At 42.9% G+C, this 14965-nt stretch overlaps 1 protein-coding gene and 1 long non-coding RNA gene across 3 annotated transcripts in view; one reads left to right on the top strand and one right to left on the bottom strand.

Annotated features, from left to right (window-relative positions):
• TPST1 (tyrosylprotein sulfotransferase 1) overlaps positions 1-881 on the top strand; it is a 141561-nt gene extending 140680 nt beyond the window's left edge. For both annotated transcript variants that reach the window (XM_072837608.1, XM_072837607.1), the window contains 2 exons: positions 144-186; positions 329-881. In XM_072837608.1, coding sequence (XP_072693709.1) covers positions 144-156 — 13 coding nt within the window. In that variant the 3' untranslated portion in view covers positions 157-186; positions 329-881. The remainder of the gene's footprint in view (positions 1-143; positions 187-328) is intronic.
• Positions 635-14916, bottom strand: LOC140639133 (uncharacterized). The gene is made up of 2 exons (XR_012035981.1): positions 14546-14916; positions 635-14343 (listed from the first exon to the last, which is right to left on the bottom strand). It is a non-coding gene; the product is annotated as an uncharacterized lncRNA (long non-coding RNA).
• Positions 14917-14965: the final 49 nt, after the last annotated feature.

The raw sequence follows: 14965 nt of genomic DNA, 5'->3' as shown, positions 1-14965 counted from the left end.
TGTAGTCAGAGCCTGCAGGCCACCCCTGATTATTTCAATGGTAGTAGTTACTCTCCATCCTAACTAACTTCAAGGGCTTTAAAACATGTTTTACAAAAAAAAATAAAAAATAAAAATAAAACATCTTTTGCTTCCTTTGACAGACTGAGGAAGTAGAGTAGCAGAGCCAGGAACCTCTTACATGAGGTGAGAGTTGGGGGGACATTCCTTGGTCTTTGGGTTTCCCTGCTTAAGCTCTCTTAGAGGGCAGTGTGGCTGGAGGCAGTATGGTGCAGGGGAAAATAGAGTGACTCCACACCTATAACCATATTCTATTTGTTTGCCCTAGGGAAGACTGCTGCCTTTCAACAGAAGGAAAATTTCTAGTACTAGCTGTTCCCTGATGAGATCAGTCAAGCGTATGTACCATGGCCCACATCACCTGTTCACTTGCCATTCTCCTCCCATTGAGAGGGTGGGATGTCAGGATACATTTGGGCCTCCCTGCGTGATCTGCTTCCTGAGTACAGTGCTCTTGATACTAATTACACACACAGGCCTGTGGATAAGAAGCTCAGAGGGAGCGTGTGCTTTCTGTTAAAACTGCTCTGGTCCTCATCTTTTCTTACCAGATTCTAAACTTTTGTTTCAAGGGGAGGGCTTTAAAATGGGATTCTATAAGCAAAATTGGGCAGTTTCATCTTGGAATAGGTTGTCTACATGTTCTAATGTTTTGTAGAACACTTCCTGTTTAAATGTATTGATGTGGATAATATTAAAGATCTTAATTATTTAAATAATTCATTGTATTGTTTTTGAGAAGTTGGGGAATTACCGTATACATTTACAACTTAATGACTTTTGTATTTTATTTTTCAAAATAAAAGCTTTAAATGTGTGAAGTGTTCTGGCGGTGTACATGTTTTCATTACTGTGATCTCAGAGAAGCAGTAAGACTTTATCCAATGGTGATTGATAAACCAAAGTTTCTTCAGTTGGCTGTATTGTAGATATTCCCTTCTATGCATCATAATTTTTAATTAAGTTTTTTATTTTAATTCCAGTATAGTTAAAATAACGGTGTTGTATTAGTTTCAAGTGTACAATATTGTGATTCAAAACTTCCATACAATGCTCAGTTCTCATCACCTTAATCCCCATCACCTAGTTCACCCCTCCTCCCACCCACGTCCCCCCTGGTAGCCATCAGTTTGTTCTCTATAGTTAAGAGTCTGTTTCTTAGTTTGTCTTTTTTATCCCCCTCATTTGTTTGTTTCTTAAATTCCACATATGAGTGAAATCATGGAAATCATTTGTCTTTCTCTAACTTATTTCACTTAGCATGATACTCTCTAGCTCCATCCATGTTGTTGGAAATGGCAAAAAGATCATTCTTTTTTATGGCTGAGTAATATTCCTCTGTGTGTGTGTGTGTGCCACATCTTCCTTATCCATTCATCAGTTGATAGACACCTGGACTGTTTCCATAATTTGGCTCTTGTAAATAATGCTTCAATAAACATAGGGTGCATGTATCCCTTTGAATTAGTGTATTTGTATTTTGGGGGTAAATACCCAGTAGTGCAATCACTGGAGTAGTTCTATTTTTAACTTTTTGAGGAACTTCCATACTCTTACACAGTGGCTGCACCAGTTTGCATTCTCACCAACAATATATGAGGATTCCTTTCTCTCCACATCCTCCCCAACACTTGTCATTTCTTGTGGGTTTTTTTTTTTTTTTTTTTACTTTTGTAATAATTTTATGACAGTATCTTCTGATGTAATCTCAATGACAAGTTCACAAAGCTCAGCTGATATATAGACCAGCATACACATTACTCACTTGGGGAAGGTCTATAACCTGAAAGTTCTCTAGTTGCACTAGAGAGAAATCATACTTTTGGGCACTTCCATGATTTGGGGTAATAAAAGAGGACTTATGTTCCCTCTGCCTCCATCCGATTCCTTTGACCTGAGCTAATTCAGAAAAAAACCCAGCTGAATCCCTTCCTCTTATATCTCGATCACAGTCCACTCCACATAAACCTCCCATTGTATGTCTTTTTCAAATTTGTAACTTCAAAGAGATGCTTTTAATCTTCACGATATCAATTAGATGGTGTCTGAAAACTGTCTGCTGGCAGAATTTATTTTTGCTCAGAAAGGTTGGTCTTCTCTTTCAATAAGACCTTCAGCTGATTGGGGGCCCATCCACACCGTGGCAGGTAATAGGTTTACTGCAGTGTCATTCATGGTGGCAAGTGGCAGGTTTGGGAGGCAGCCTGGGTGAGACTAGTCCAGAAATCAACTAGTAAACTGTGGAAGGTGTCTTCATGGAGTTCCATGCAGCTCTCAGAATAAATCAGATGTATATTCAGAAAAAAAAAAAAGTACATTCAGCAGTGTGAGTGGGTCTCAAAATAATAGGCATCTGCATCTTTAGCTCTCCTCTTCCCACATCCACTCTGTGCTCTTGTTCTTCACTGAAATTAGAACATCTCTAGTTTGCCTTCTCATTCATAGAATAATTGTTTAGCATTCTTCCAGCAGGACTATGGGTGTGGTTATCAATGTGGTGGTTGTTCTCTTAATTTTCCCAAATTTGATTTCTCTAAGCAGATACTTCCCTTGCAGGAAAACTCCTGAATTTACCAGGAAGAATTATAGAACTTGCTGAATCCCCAGATGATTAAGGGAAACATAATGGTTGTCACTTCATGTATCATCCTGTGGAGGAGAATGCTGATGCTTAGCTGTGCTCCCTCAAGTCTAGGTATTGCCTGAGCGCGAGACTTGGACCGGCTGCCACAGCCCTCGTGGTGGAGCGCCCAAGTTCTTCGCCCTCCACATACCTCCGACAAGTACCGGGCAGCAACCACGAGCCAAGTACAACCAGCCCAGGGCAGGTGCTGGGGAGAGACCAGGGCCACCCGCAGCACAGGCGCTCGGGCTGCAGGCCATCTAGCCTCCACCCAGCTGCTCCCACTCATTTCTTGTGTTTTTGATTTTAGCCATTCTGACATGTGTGAGGAGGTATCTCATTGTGGTTTTAATTTGCATTTAACTGATGATGAGGGATGTTGAGCATCTTTTTATGTGTCTGTGGGCCGTCTTTGGAGAAATGTCTGTTCATATCTCCTGCCCATTTTTAATTGGATTATTTATTTTTTGGGTGTTGAATTGTATCAATTCTTTATAAATTTTGGATACTAACCCTTTGTCAGATACGTCATTTGCAAACATCTGCTCCCATTCTGCCTTTTAGTTTCATTGATTGTTTCTTTGTTGTGCAAAAGCTTTTTATTTTGGTGAAGTCCCAATAGTTTATTTTTGCTTTTATTTCTCTCGCCTCAGGAGACTTATCTAGGAAAATGTTCTTATGGCTGATGTCAGAGAAATTGCCGCTTGTGCTCTCTTCTAGAATTTTTATGATTTCAAGTCTCACATTTAGGTCTTTAACGTGTTTTGAGTTTATTTTTGTGTATAGTATGGGAAAGTGACTCAGTTTCATTCTTTTGCATGTAGGTGTCCAGTTTTCCCAACACCATTTGTTAAAGAGACTTTTCCCCATCGCAAATTCTTTCCTTCTTAGTTGAAGATTTATTGACATGCATCTTCTCTTTTTAAAAAGATTTTATTCATTTATTAGAGAGAGTGAGCAGGGTGAGGGGCAGAGGGTGAGGGAGCCTGACATTTGGCTCGATCCCAGGACCCTTAGATCACGCCCTGAGCCAAAGGCAGACGCTCAACCACTGAGCCACCCAGGCACCCCACATCTAAACTTCTTAATGAAGATTTTGCTATAATTTACTTCATAAAGACCTGCTATCATCCATTTGTCTCAGAATCCTGTTCTATTACATGCCTACATACTACATTTTTTTTTAAGAATTATTTAGTCGTGAGAGACACAGAGAGAGAGGCAGAGACATAGGCAAAGGGAGAACCAGACTTCCTGTGAGGAGCCTGATGCGGGACTCGATCTCAGGACCCCAGGATCATGCCCTGAGCTGAAGATATACGCTCAACCACTGAGCCACCCAGGTGCCCCTACATACTACATTTGAGGACAGGAAAGTTACTGTTCCCAGCTGTTTTCTAGGATCCATTATTTACAATACAGAATGACCAGATAATGTAATTCCTATTTATTGTCTTCTATGTGCAAGGCACCAAACAAGGTATTCTATGTATTTTCTTATGCCTGTCCCAAAAATTCTGCATCCTTTGGTCTTATCCATCAGCAAATAATATTTTTTACCTAGTCACTCAAGCCAGAAACCCAAGAGTCTCTTCTTCCCTGTTTTCTCTCACATATAAGATCTTTGATTCTACCTTTAAAATATTTCTTCACTTCAGCTTCACTGCCCCGACCCTAATGTAAGACAGCACCATCTGTCACCTAGACTGTTGCAATAGACAGCCTCCTAAATAATATTCCCATTCTTACTCTTGCCCCCCTCAAATTCTGTGTAGCACACAGCAGAGTAATAGTTTTATAGTTTTATAATGCATATATAGATATGACCCACACCTCTTTTCCTCTCTTTTAGAATAGATCATGGTTCCTGCCATGATCTAGCCACTGTCCTCCATCTCCCCACCTCACCCCTTGTGCTCTAAGGGTCTTTGCATCTCCCAGAAACATACCACGCTTTTCCTGCCTCTGCACATAATTTTCTTCTCTCTGGAATGTTCTTCCCTTTGCTTTTTGCCTGATTGCCTCATTCTCAGTTCTTTTGTCTCAATAAATTCCATTTTTTCAGACTTTCCTGACCCCTTGAACTAAAAATAGATGCCTTCCTGCCTCTCTTCTTCACAGTATCACCTTAGCAAACTTTGCAGTTTTTAATCTGTTAACTCTTTTTTTTTGGTCTCCTATGCTAGGTGTAAGTTCCTGGAAAACCAAGACTTTATCTTTTTCTTGTTCGTTTTTGTATCTCTGACACCCAGTGTCTGGCACATTCTAGGAGCCCCAGGAAATTACTTAGTAAATGATTAATTGTCCCATAAACCTCTGGCATATCATTTTGCAGATGAGAAAACAGGCTTACCTGTCAAGTGCCTTAGACAAGGCCCCTCAGGTAGTCTTGTAGTGGGTGATCTGGGACTTTAGTCCAAGCCTGACCTGAACATCCCTCTTCCCAGTCCACTCCCCCAGGCTTGTCCCCTTTAGTTGAAAATGAATACTGAGGGCAGCCCAGGTGGCTCAGCGGTTTAGCGCCACCTTCAGCCCAGGGCATGACCCTGGGGACTCAGGATTGAGTCCCACGTCGGGCTCCCTGCATGGAGCCTGCTTCTCCCTCTGCGTGTGTCTCTGCGCCTCTCTCTCTCTCTCTCTGTCTCTCATGAATAAATAAATAAAATCTATTTTAAAAAAAAAAGAAAATGAATACTGCAGCCATATCAATCCTTTATTCAGCAATATGCCTTAAGTCACCACTTTGTACAAAAACCTTGAGTCTCTAAGGCCTAACACATTACCTCTGAACTGTCCCACCTCCACAGTGTGGGGCCTCACTACCTTCTCGTGTGTGTAAGCATATGTGTCCTGCCTGTCTCCTTACACTCCTTCACTTTCTGCTCCTTTCAGGTGCCTATAAACCCTCTCGCCTCTACCTGGGATATCCCAGCCTCATTAAAGGCTTGGCTGTTTTCCGTGCCATTTCTTGTTACACAACTGCTCCAGCCTCCAAATAGTAATAAAGTCAACTTCTTAACATAATATTTATTTTTTTGCTTATTTCCTGTGTTAGTCTTATCATTAACTTTGTAGGGAAGAGGTCCCATATTCATCCAGAGCCTATCAGAATGGGAGAGGAGGATCCATTTTTAGACTATAACCCAGCCTGACTTCAGTACTTGCCCCAAAGGAGACATGATTTTTATGTCCCACACCTGCCCACCCCTGGAGACTCCACTATTACAGGTGGGCGTGGATTGGAGTCAGAAGGGCAGAGAACCACTGCACGAAATGGCTGACTCGGGGAAAGGAAACCACCACACAACTGGCTTGAAAAAGCAGATGCTGTGCTATTTCCATCCCTATTGACATTCCTTCTTCACAAAGCTTGCTTTCTTTCTGGCCCAAGCACATTTCTTTTGAGCTCTATGAAGAAAAGCATTTCTGTTTCCTGTTGCCATCTTCAATCACGTCTATGAAGATGACTGTTTATGAGATGTTGTGATTTGATGAAATCAAATGGAACTCCTGTTGAACGAATGAAAGATGGCTGGAATAAAATTTAAAAGGAGGCAACAGGAAGGGCCTAGATGGACATGTGGGCCATGACTATCAGCTTCCTGGAGCCAGCAGAGTCATAGGCCACAGACAGCAAGTGAACCCGCAAGGCCAGAGAGAGGCTCATGTCCTCGGTGGACACAGGAGCTTGGAGAGAGCATCAGCCATGAAGAATCATAGAATTTAAAAATGAGAGAAAAAAACTCAGAATCACTTAAATAATCCATCTAGTAATGCTTATCAAGAACTTCTCATGGTCCAGGTCCTATGCCAACCATTTTGCATGTTTAAACTCATTTAATTCTCGTAATTACCATCTGAGGTATGTAGTATTACTACCTACATTTTACAAACATTGGCTCAGGGGTGGGGATGGAGATGGGGGTGGGGGGTAAAGTACCCAATACAGCTAGTGATGGAGTCAGGATAGGCAACCTAATCGACACTAACCACTACTCTTCATCTCAGTAATTATCTTTATACTAGAATAGAAACTTGCTATTAGCATTGAGGTGCAACTGTTTTAAGTACCTCCCTTGTACTCAGTAATTTGCTAGGTATGATTGGGTGGTGTGCCAGGAAGTATAGGCAGAGCAGCACCCTTGGGAATTTATGGACTTGGTAAAAATCAAGAAAAATGCACATAAAACAATTATTTCGGGTTCTAACAAAATGTATTTATTATCACCTCTCAAAATCTGGCTAGTAGATGATAGATAAATAGTGATCTAGGCAAGACCCGATTCAGTGTTACCCCCAAATTTGTATTTCTAAAGGAACTGTAGATCCTGGGGCCATCTGGGCTTTTCCCTGATGAGGTCGGTATTTTCAGCACTGAGGTCCCTTTCCTCCTTATCTGTCACTACCCACTGCAGTGTTCTGCAGTCTTTGGGTCTTTTTGTAAAGCAGAGCAGTCCCTCCTTAGTTATTCTGAATTGAGCAAAAAGGGTAATTTTTATTCATTTTGTGTTGAAATCCTAACAGAGCAGTTCATTATTTGAGTATTGGGTGTGTGCGTGTGTATGTGTGCATAGAAGTGTATGAGAGAGAGTAGTTCTGTTAAAGATAAAGATAAATGACTTTTATTCTACTTTTGAGCTGATTATTACCTAAGATCCAAAATTGAATCATTTTCACAATAAAACCACTTTTTGTACTTCTGTATTACAGAAAAGGCTTTGAAGGTCTTTCCCTGAGAAAGCCTACAATGCCCTCTGTTGGCCAAACGTGGAACGACTGCTGAACCTATGAAGTTTTCAAGTTGGAAAAAAAAAAATAAGGAAATACACATGCATGCAAAGCTTTCTCTATAAAACTGCCCATTGCAGTATAGTTTATGGAAATAAAAAAAAAGTTTAAGCAGTCTAGCAAAAGGGGGTACTGGTTAAATGAGTTGTGGTGCATCCACACAATAGAACTCAGCCAATAAATATGCTATTGTAGAAAAAGATTTAATAACAGAAAAATGTTCATGTCACAGGAAGGGGAAACCTCAGATCACAAAGCTTTTTATTATGATCCCATTTTTATTATTTACAGAATAGATAGGACACTAAATAGAACAGCTAAATTGATAGGCAACTGAAAGACATGTGCCAAAATTAACAGCCTTATCTGTTGGTGGTGGAATTGCGGGGGTTCTGGTTCTCCTCTTTGTGCTTAACTGTTTTCTAAATGTGCTATGATCAACATGAATTATTTTTGTAAAATAGTAAAGAACAATTGATGTGTTCTTAGATAACAGTTTGCTATAGAAGAGACATGGAGATTACCTACAGGAAAGATTTCAGAACTTCAGTGCCATTTCAGCAGTGATTTATCTCAGACTACATATTTTCCAAGAGTGTTACCATCTGTAAATAATAATCCTTGTCCAGAACTACCAGTACTTCATAACTACCCAGAATATGGAGTGGCCTCCATATTCTGGGAGAAGAACTGTAACTTTCAGGCTAATTGGTTGAATATCTCTGCCTGATCCAATAGTTATGACTGTTGCCTGCAATACTTTTCCTTGAGATTTTTCTGGAAGCAAATGCCTCCTTTTGGTTGCAGTTTTGGCTGTACTCCTTGCAACTAAAACTCAGAGAGGGGAAGAAGCAGGCTGCCGCAGTTCCTGCTGTGCTTTCATGCTGCCACCACTGCAAGGAGACCCCCCCCAAGATCTGTTTTTTTTAAAGAAGTAAATCAAAAGATCAAACCCCCTAATCCTACAGATTAAAAAAACTGGGGTCTTTGAGTAGTGCTGCAACTTACTCAAAACTATGCATCTAGTTAGACTGAACATTGACTTTCAGTTCATTTATTTTCTAGTAAGTCTCATTTATCCAATCTTCTGATGAAAAGTTAGTAATATTAATAATCTGAAGATTTGGCTATTGATTGTTCTTCATAAATGAATGAGCCTTGAATCAGAAGTGAAGCAGGGAATCAGCTATTTGGATATTTAGATGGAGCACACTTGAAAAGGTCACAATGCAGTTAGGATGGATTTATTTCTCTTATACAGGAGCTGGCAAACTATAGCCAGTGAGCCAAATCTGGCCACACCTACCATGTATGTCTTGTCTGTAGCTGCTTTCTCTCTACAGCTGCGGGTTGAGTATATGTCCTACTAAGCTGAAAATATTTCCTATATGTCCTATAACAGAAAAAGTTACAGAAAACCCCTGCTCTTAATCCTATCCTACCTCAGGATGTTTAAATATTTCATTACACCTTAATGTCTCTAGCCAACCATAGGAGGTAGGACAACAATAGACCCTCATACCACGTTCATAAAACACTGTTTTTGTGGAATTCTAAGATTTTATTTATTTATTCATGAGAGACACAGAGAGAGAGAGAGAGGTAGAGACATAGGCAGAGGGGGAAGCAGGCTCTATACAGGGAGCCCGATGTGGGACTCGATCCTGAACTCCAGGATCATGACCTGAGCCCAAGGCAGACACTCAACCATTGAGCCACCCAGGCGTCCCTTTTCATGGAATTCTAGATGTTATTTTTGCATTTGTTTTATATGCTATTTTTGTTTTATTATAATTACTAAGTGAAAATATAAAACAACATTCATCTAAAGTATGTAAAGAGCTTAGGATGAGACCACTTCAGGACCCATGTCATCTCGCACAGTGAAGATGCCCATGGTTACCAGTGTGCACCCCAAACCAAAGAGCATCCCCTTAGTGTTTGCTCTGAATGAGATTCCCAGGACTTCTCACAACTTGATGGGAGCTCCTTCCCACCAACCCAGAATGATGGCACTCTGGAATTCCCTACCTCTTTGATATTAATAACAGTAATTCATGACCCTATATACTAATAATACCAATAAAATTCAAGAGGAAAAAATATATGGAGAGAGGTAATAATTTGAATGTGATCTTAGCACAAATTTCTTTGAGTGTTCATCGACTGAGTTCCTACTATGTGCCATGCATTGTACTGGACCTTGGAGATATTACAGGGAATAGACAACAAAATGAATGCCCCACCCTGCTTTTTGACATCCAGGAAGGTATATACTGCGAAGTCTGCTACAACCACAGCAAAAAGGAAAAGTTTTAACACTTCCCCATTCAGGCTTGCCTCCCGAAAGAGCAAGAATCATGGCCTCCAACTCAGTCTTCACTTCCCCCCTCCAAATCTCAAGGGCATTGGATCTGCTTGGTGAAAGTTAGGTTATGCATGGAATCCAGGATACAAGGTACTCTGGGAAAAAGAGCTTTTAAATTTTAAGTTTCTAGCATTAAGTGAGGCACACTTAAGAGGGGTCAGAAAAGAGGTGAGAGAGCCAATCTGAATATCAGTCACGTTTACCAAGCAGATGATAGGAAGACAAGTCCGGGCTAAGGAATAGCAGTGGTTAATGAATGGGGTGCATCAGAGCAAGTTGGCCATTGGCCAAGTTTTTGTGCCTTGGGAAACTTGTCACACAACCCTCCTCCAGGCTGGAAGAGCAAGGGAAAGCCAACCCTCTAACTCCATCCTCTCAATCATGTTATTCCTTCCTTTGTGCCCAATAGATAAGAAGGAGTTGAAAGTTGAGGGAAATAAAAGAGATTGAAAACATTTGGTGGGAAGATGCTGAGTCAGGTTTTGAACATGTTAAGTTCAAATTGCCCTTAGGGACATCCAGTTAGAGATGTGAAATTGTCAGTTTTATGTAAGATAAGGGTATGAAGTTCAGGAGAAACAGCTGAGTTGGAAATTTAAATTTGAGGATTTTAATATATAGATGATGGTTGAAACCATGGGATTAGACAATCACCTGGAGAGTGTATGTAGAACAGGAAAGAAGAAAGCCAAGAGCTAATTCCAGGATCCAACAGCCCTAAAGAGGTGAGAGGGTGAATGAGCCCTGCAAAGGAGATGGGAAACAGATGGAGAGGAGAGACAGAAGAGGCTCTTGGAATTCAAAGGAGAAAGGGGTTTTAAAAGAAAGAAATTTGTCAGTTGTGGCATGCTTCAAAGAATTCAGGAAGGACAGGTCATTGGGCTTGGCAACTCAGAGGCTGCCCTTTCAGTGATGGGTGAGAAGTCTACTTTGCAATGGGGGTAAGGAATAGAGGAAGCAGTGTGGACTCTTGTGAGGATACTGGCCACGAAGAGACAGAGAAAGAAGCTGTGCTACCTAGAGAAGGATGCGGGATTGAAGAATTTTTATTTATTATGATGGAAGAAACTGGCACAAAAAAATAGGCTATAGCAAAGGGAACAATATAGAGGAAGAGACTGAAAATTCAGAAGAGAAAAGGGTTAACTGATGGAGCAAGTACAATCCTGGAAAAGTTAGGGCATCCTTGAGAGACTGAGCCTTAAACCTAAAGAGGGTTAACATGCAGGTGAGATGGAAGGAAGTTAAGGGAGTTCCTCGTGCCTGAAGCCTCATTGCTCTACGCAATAATGGTCAAACTGCCATTTCCTGGAAGGAGGGGTGATAACCTGGAATGCAGAAGGGTCTTGGGAAGAAGGATAAGACTGGAAATAGAAAAGGAAGCTGACTTGAATATTGACTGGCCTTATTGTGGTAATCTTTTTGCAATTTCTACAAATATTGAGTCACTATATTTGTACACCTGAAACTAATAGAATGTGGTATGTCAATTATATCTCAATTTTAAAAAGAGAAAAAAGAAAGCTGACTAGAAGAAACACATGAACAGATTGCACAGTGGCATGGTGTGAGTTGATCATGCATTTATAGTGGTACCAATTCTTTTTTTTTTTTTTTAAGATTTTATTTATTTCTTCATGAGAGACAGAGAGAGCGAGAGAGAGAGAGAGAGAGAGAGAGAGACAGAAGCAGAGACAGAGGCAGAGGGAGAAGCAGCCTCCATGCAGGGATCCCAGGTCACCAGGATCACACTGTGGGCCAAAGGCGGCGCGTTTAACCGCTGAGTCACCCAGGTTGCCCTAATGGTACCAATTCTCATACTCACTGGTACCATTCTCACTCACCCAGAGACAGAGCATGGAAGCTGATGGGTTAATCTGATGGGTTTTTGTCCCAAGATCAGGTGCTGGGAAGGAACACGTGAAGGCATTCCCTAGGGAGATGCTTAAATGGGTACATTAGGATCTTGGTAGGATATGGGAGAAAATAAAATCAAGTCATTTTAACAGATACCTGAGAGAAAAGGTTGGGTGGGTAAGGAACCATCAGTCTTAAAGAAGTAGCAAAGCAAGTAAAGCAGGTTTTGGGAAATAAACGGAAGGACAGAATCTAGTGATCGATGGAGCTAAAACTTGGGAGGTAGAAAAGTTCTGGGTGCCAGCAAAGCTCCTTCACGGAGTATTTGCACTTTCTTTTTTTTCTTTTATTTTCCTCCCATTCTCCCTTCACTCAGAACCAAGCTTTTTTCTTTACCTGTTCTGGAAACAAGGATACCCTTGAAGAGCTTGAAATGCAGGAGTGACATGATTTGATATAAAATGTTCAGAACAGCAAGAGACATTAAAATAAGGTTCATAGCAGCATTGATTGTCATAACACAACACTAGAAAAAAACTATTCATCAATAGTGGTATGGATAACACTGCATTTACTTAAAGTCTAAAAACAGGGGCACTTAGTTGACTTAGTTGGCTAAGTGTCCGACTCTTGGTTTTGGCTCGGGTCATGATCTCAACATTGTAGAATCAAGCCCAGGGTCAGACTCCAAGCTCAGAGGGGAGCCTGCTTCAGATTCTCTCTCTCCTTCTCCCTCTGCCCCTCCCTCTGCTCTCTGTTTCTTTAAAATAAGTAAATCTTAAAATCTAAAAAGAGCTAAAATCAAATTGCATTGCTTAGGAGATGCAGAAAAGGGTGGTTAAGCTTGGAAAACAAGTAAATGATTGTCAGAAAAGTGAGGATGCTGGTGACCTCTGAGAGAATGGAGGCTGTCTTCATCAGGGAGGACCCTTGGAGAATGTAGGGGCTTGTAATGTTCTGTTTTTGTTTTGTTTTGTTTTTTAGGTTATTTATCTATTTATTCATGAGACACACAGACATAGGCAGAGGGAGAAGCAGGCTTCATGCAAGGAGCCTGATGTGGGACTCGATCCCAGAACCCCGGGATCACGCCCTGAGCTGAAGGCTGACACTCAACCACTGAGCTACCCAGGTGTCCCAATGTTCTAGTTCTTGATTGAGTGGTAGTATTATGGGTATTTCCTTTATAATTTTTCTTCAAGCCATTTTCTTCAAACCATTTCTACATAAATGGTTTTGCACTTTTCCGTGTTATATAACCTGATTAAAGAGAAAACATGCATGGAGTGATACATATACTGTATTTAGGAGGGTAAAATGAGATTAGGGAGGTGTGTACAGATACAATTGTGTTTCTAATATTGTGTTACATGTGTTTCATTAGCTCCCAAGCTAAGTACATGGGTTTTCAATTATTATTGTCCATAATTTTTGATAAGCCTAAAATATTTAAATCAAAATTAAAACTAAGAAGGCAATATGGAAAAGAAGCTGGATGCTTTCGGTTCTGTTTTCATTTCCTTTATGGTTGTTATTCAATAAACTAGAAACAAGAGAGAAAATTCAGTAGTTAAATCAGTACTTTAAAGATTTGCCAGCATTCAGAAGTTCTTTTCTTCAAGGATACATGGAGAATAGAATCCAGTTACTAATCTCAGGGTTTGATCTCAGGCCTGTTTGGTTTAGTTTTGGAGAAGTGATCTCAGGATATAACTGCCTGTGTTCTGAGAGCAGCCCCCACCTCTGCACGAGAGTATCTGCTACTCATCCCATGGCTCTCTCAAAGGCTCACAGACCCTTCCCTGCAACCCTCATGTGAGATGGCCTGGAAGTCATTCCACTGTTGGGTGGAGATAGCTGCTGCCAGCAAACTACCCTGCTTTCCCAGAAAGCCTGTTCCAACCTCTTCCTACTCATTCAGCAAGTCCTCATTCCAGGCTGCTGACCTTGGATTTTCCCTCGCTGTGTAAACAAATAACTGGGAAACTACATGAGTGAAGGAAATCCTTAGCAGGAATGGAAAATGCAAACTCTGGCACATTGAGAATGCAATGTAAAAACTGGTTGCATATGGATTTCACGATCTCCTGAGCCTCTGGGCTCCCTGCTCAGCCTTTCTTTAAGGAGTCAGAATAACCGTGTCCCTGATTGCCCTTGGTTCTGTGGTTTTCTCATATGGATTCCTAGGGGAGGAGAGGCCATCGGTCCCTAGTGGATAAATGGAAGGAAGCTGGTCCAGGTAACTGCTTGTTCAGTTGAGTTAGTGAATCAACCCAGGATCTGCTCAGACTTTATATACCATAATGAAATTCTTATTATTTTGGTTGCAATTTCTGTTACAGCTGAAACATCCTAATTGTCATAGGATGGAAAGAGGAAATTTTGTTACATATTGTTGACAACTGGGAGCAGGTAGTGATAGATAAGGGGAACCTCTAGGGGCCCTGTTTGGGGTAGTGCTACCCGAAGAGAGGTTCATGGGCCTGCGGCTAGTTAGGACGGCCGCGGGGGGGGCTCGCTCCAGACCGAGTGGGGCTCCGGACGGAGGACTGCGAGTTCGACGGGGTCCCGCTCCGGTGGCTGTGATGCACAGAGGTGGGTCCAGCAGGGGAGGTGCCCACCTTCACCATCCGTCACGGCAGGACCGCTGAGGAGCCGGGGTGAAGCGGTTTGAAGGAGCTCGATGCTGGACCCCTGGCGGAGCCCCAGCTGCGCACGCGGCGCCCGAGGTGCGGACGGGCGGGCGGGCGGGCGGACGGGCGGCGGACGGACAGACGGGCGGGCGGGCGGCGGCGAGCATCCGCGGCCCGGCGCGCGGGTGGACAGTGGACACGCACTGTCTTGCTTACCGGACCGCGGTCGCTCCCAGGAGCTTTGTTTCCAGGTTCCTGCTTGAGTCGGGAAGGGCCGGACGCCCGGCGGCCCCGGCGGCCCCGGCGCAGCGCGGCCTCTGCTCTCGCACCGCCCCGGCGACCTCGGCCGCGGTCCTCGGCTGTCCTCCCGCGCCTCCGTCGGGCGACCCAGGACCCGCACCGCCGCCGCAGCTCCCCCGGCCTCCCCCGGCCTGCGGGCGGACCCACGCCGAGACGGCGAGCCCCGCCTCCCCTCAGCTCGGGAGGCGTCGACCCCGCGGCGGGAAGCCCCCTCCGAGCCGACGGGCGGGGCCCGCGTACGGGCGACGGCGGGCGAGAGACGGCGGGGGGAGGGCGTCCGCTGCCCGGCGACCAATCAGAGCAGGGCAGCGGGCAGGCCCGCCTCCCAGTGGCTGC

The sequence above is a fragment of the Canis lupus genome, chromosome 8, assembly GCF_048164855.1.
Source record: "Canis lupus baileyi chromosome 8, mCanLup2.hap1, whole genome shotgun sequence".
NCBI classification, from domain to species: Eukaryota; Metazoa; Chordata; class Mammalia; order Carnivora; family Canidae; genus Canis; species Canis lupus.
This window is presented reverse-complemented; position numbering and strand designations above follow the sequence as displayed.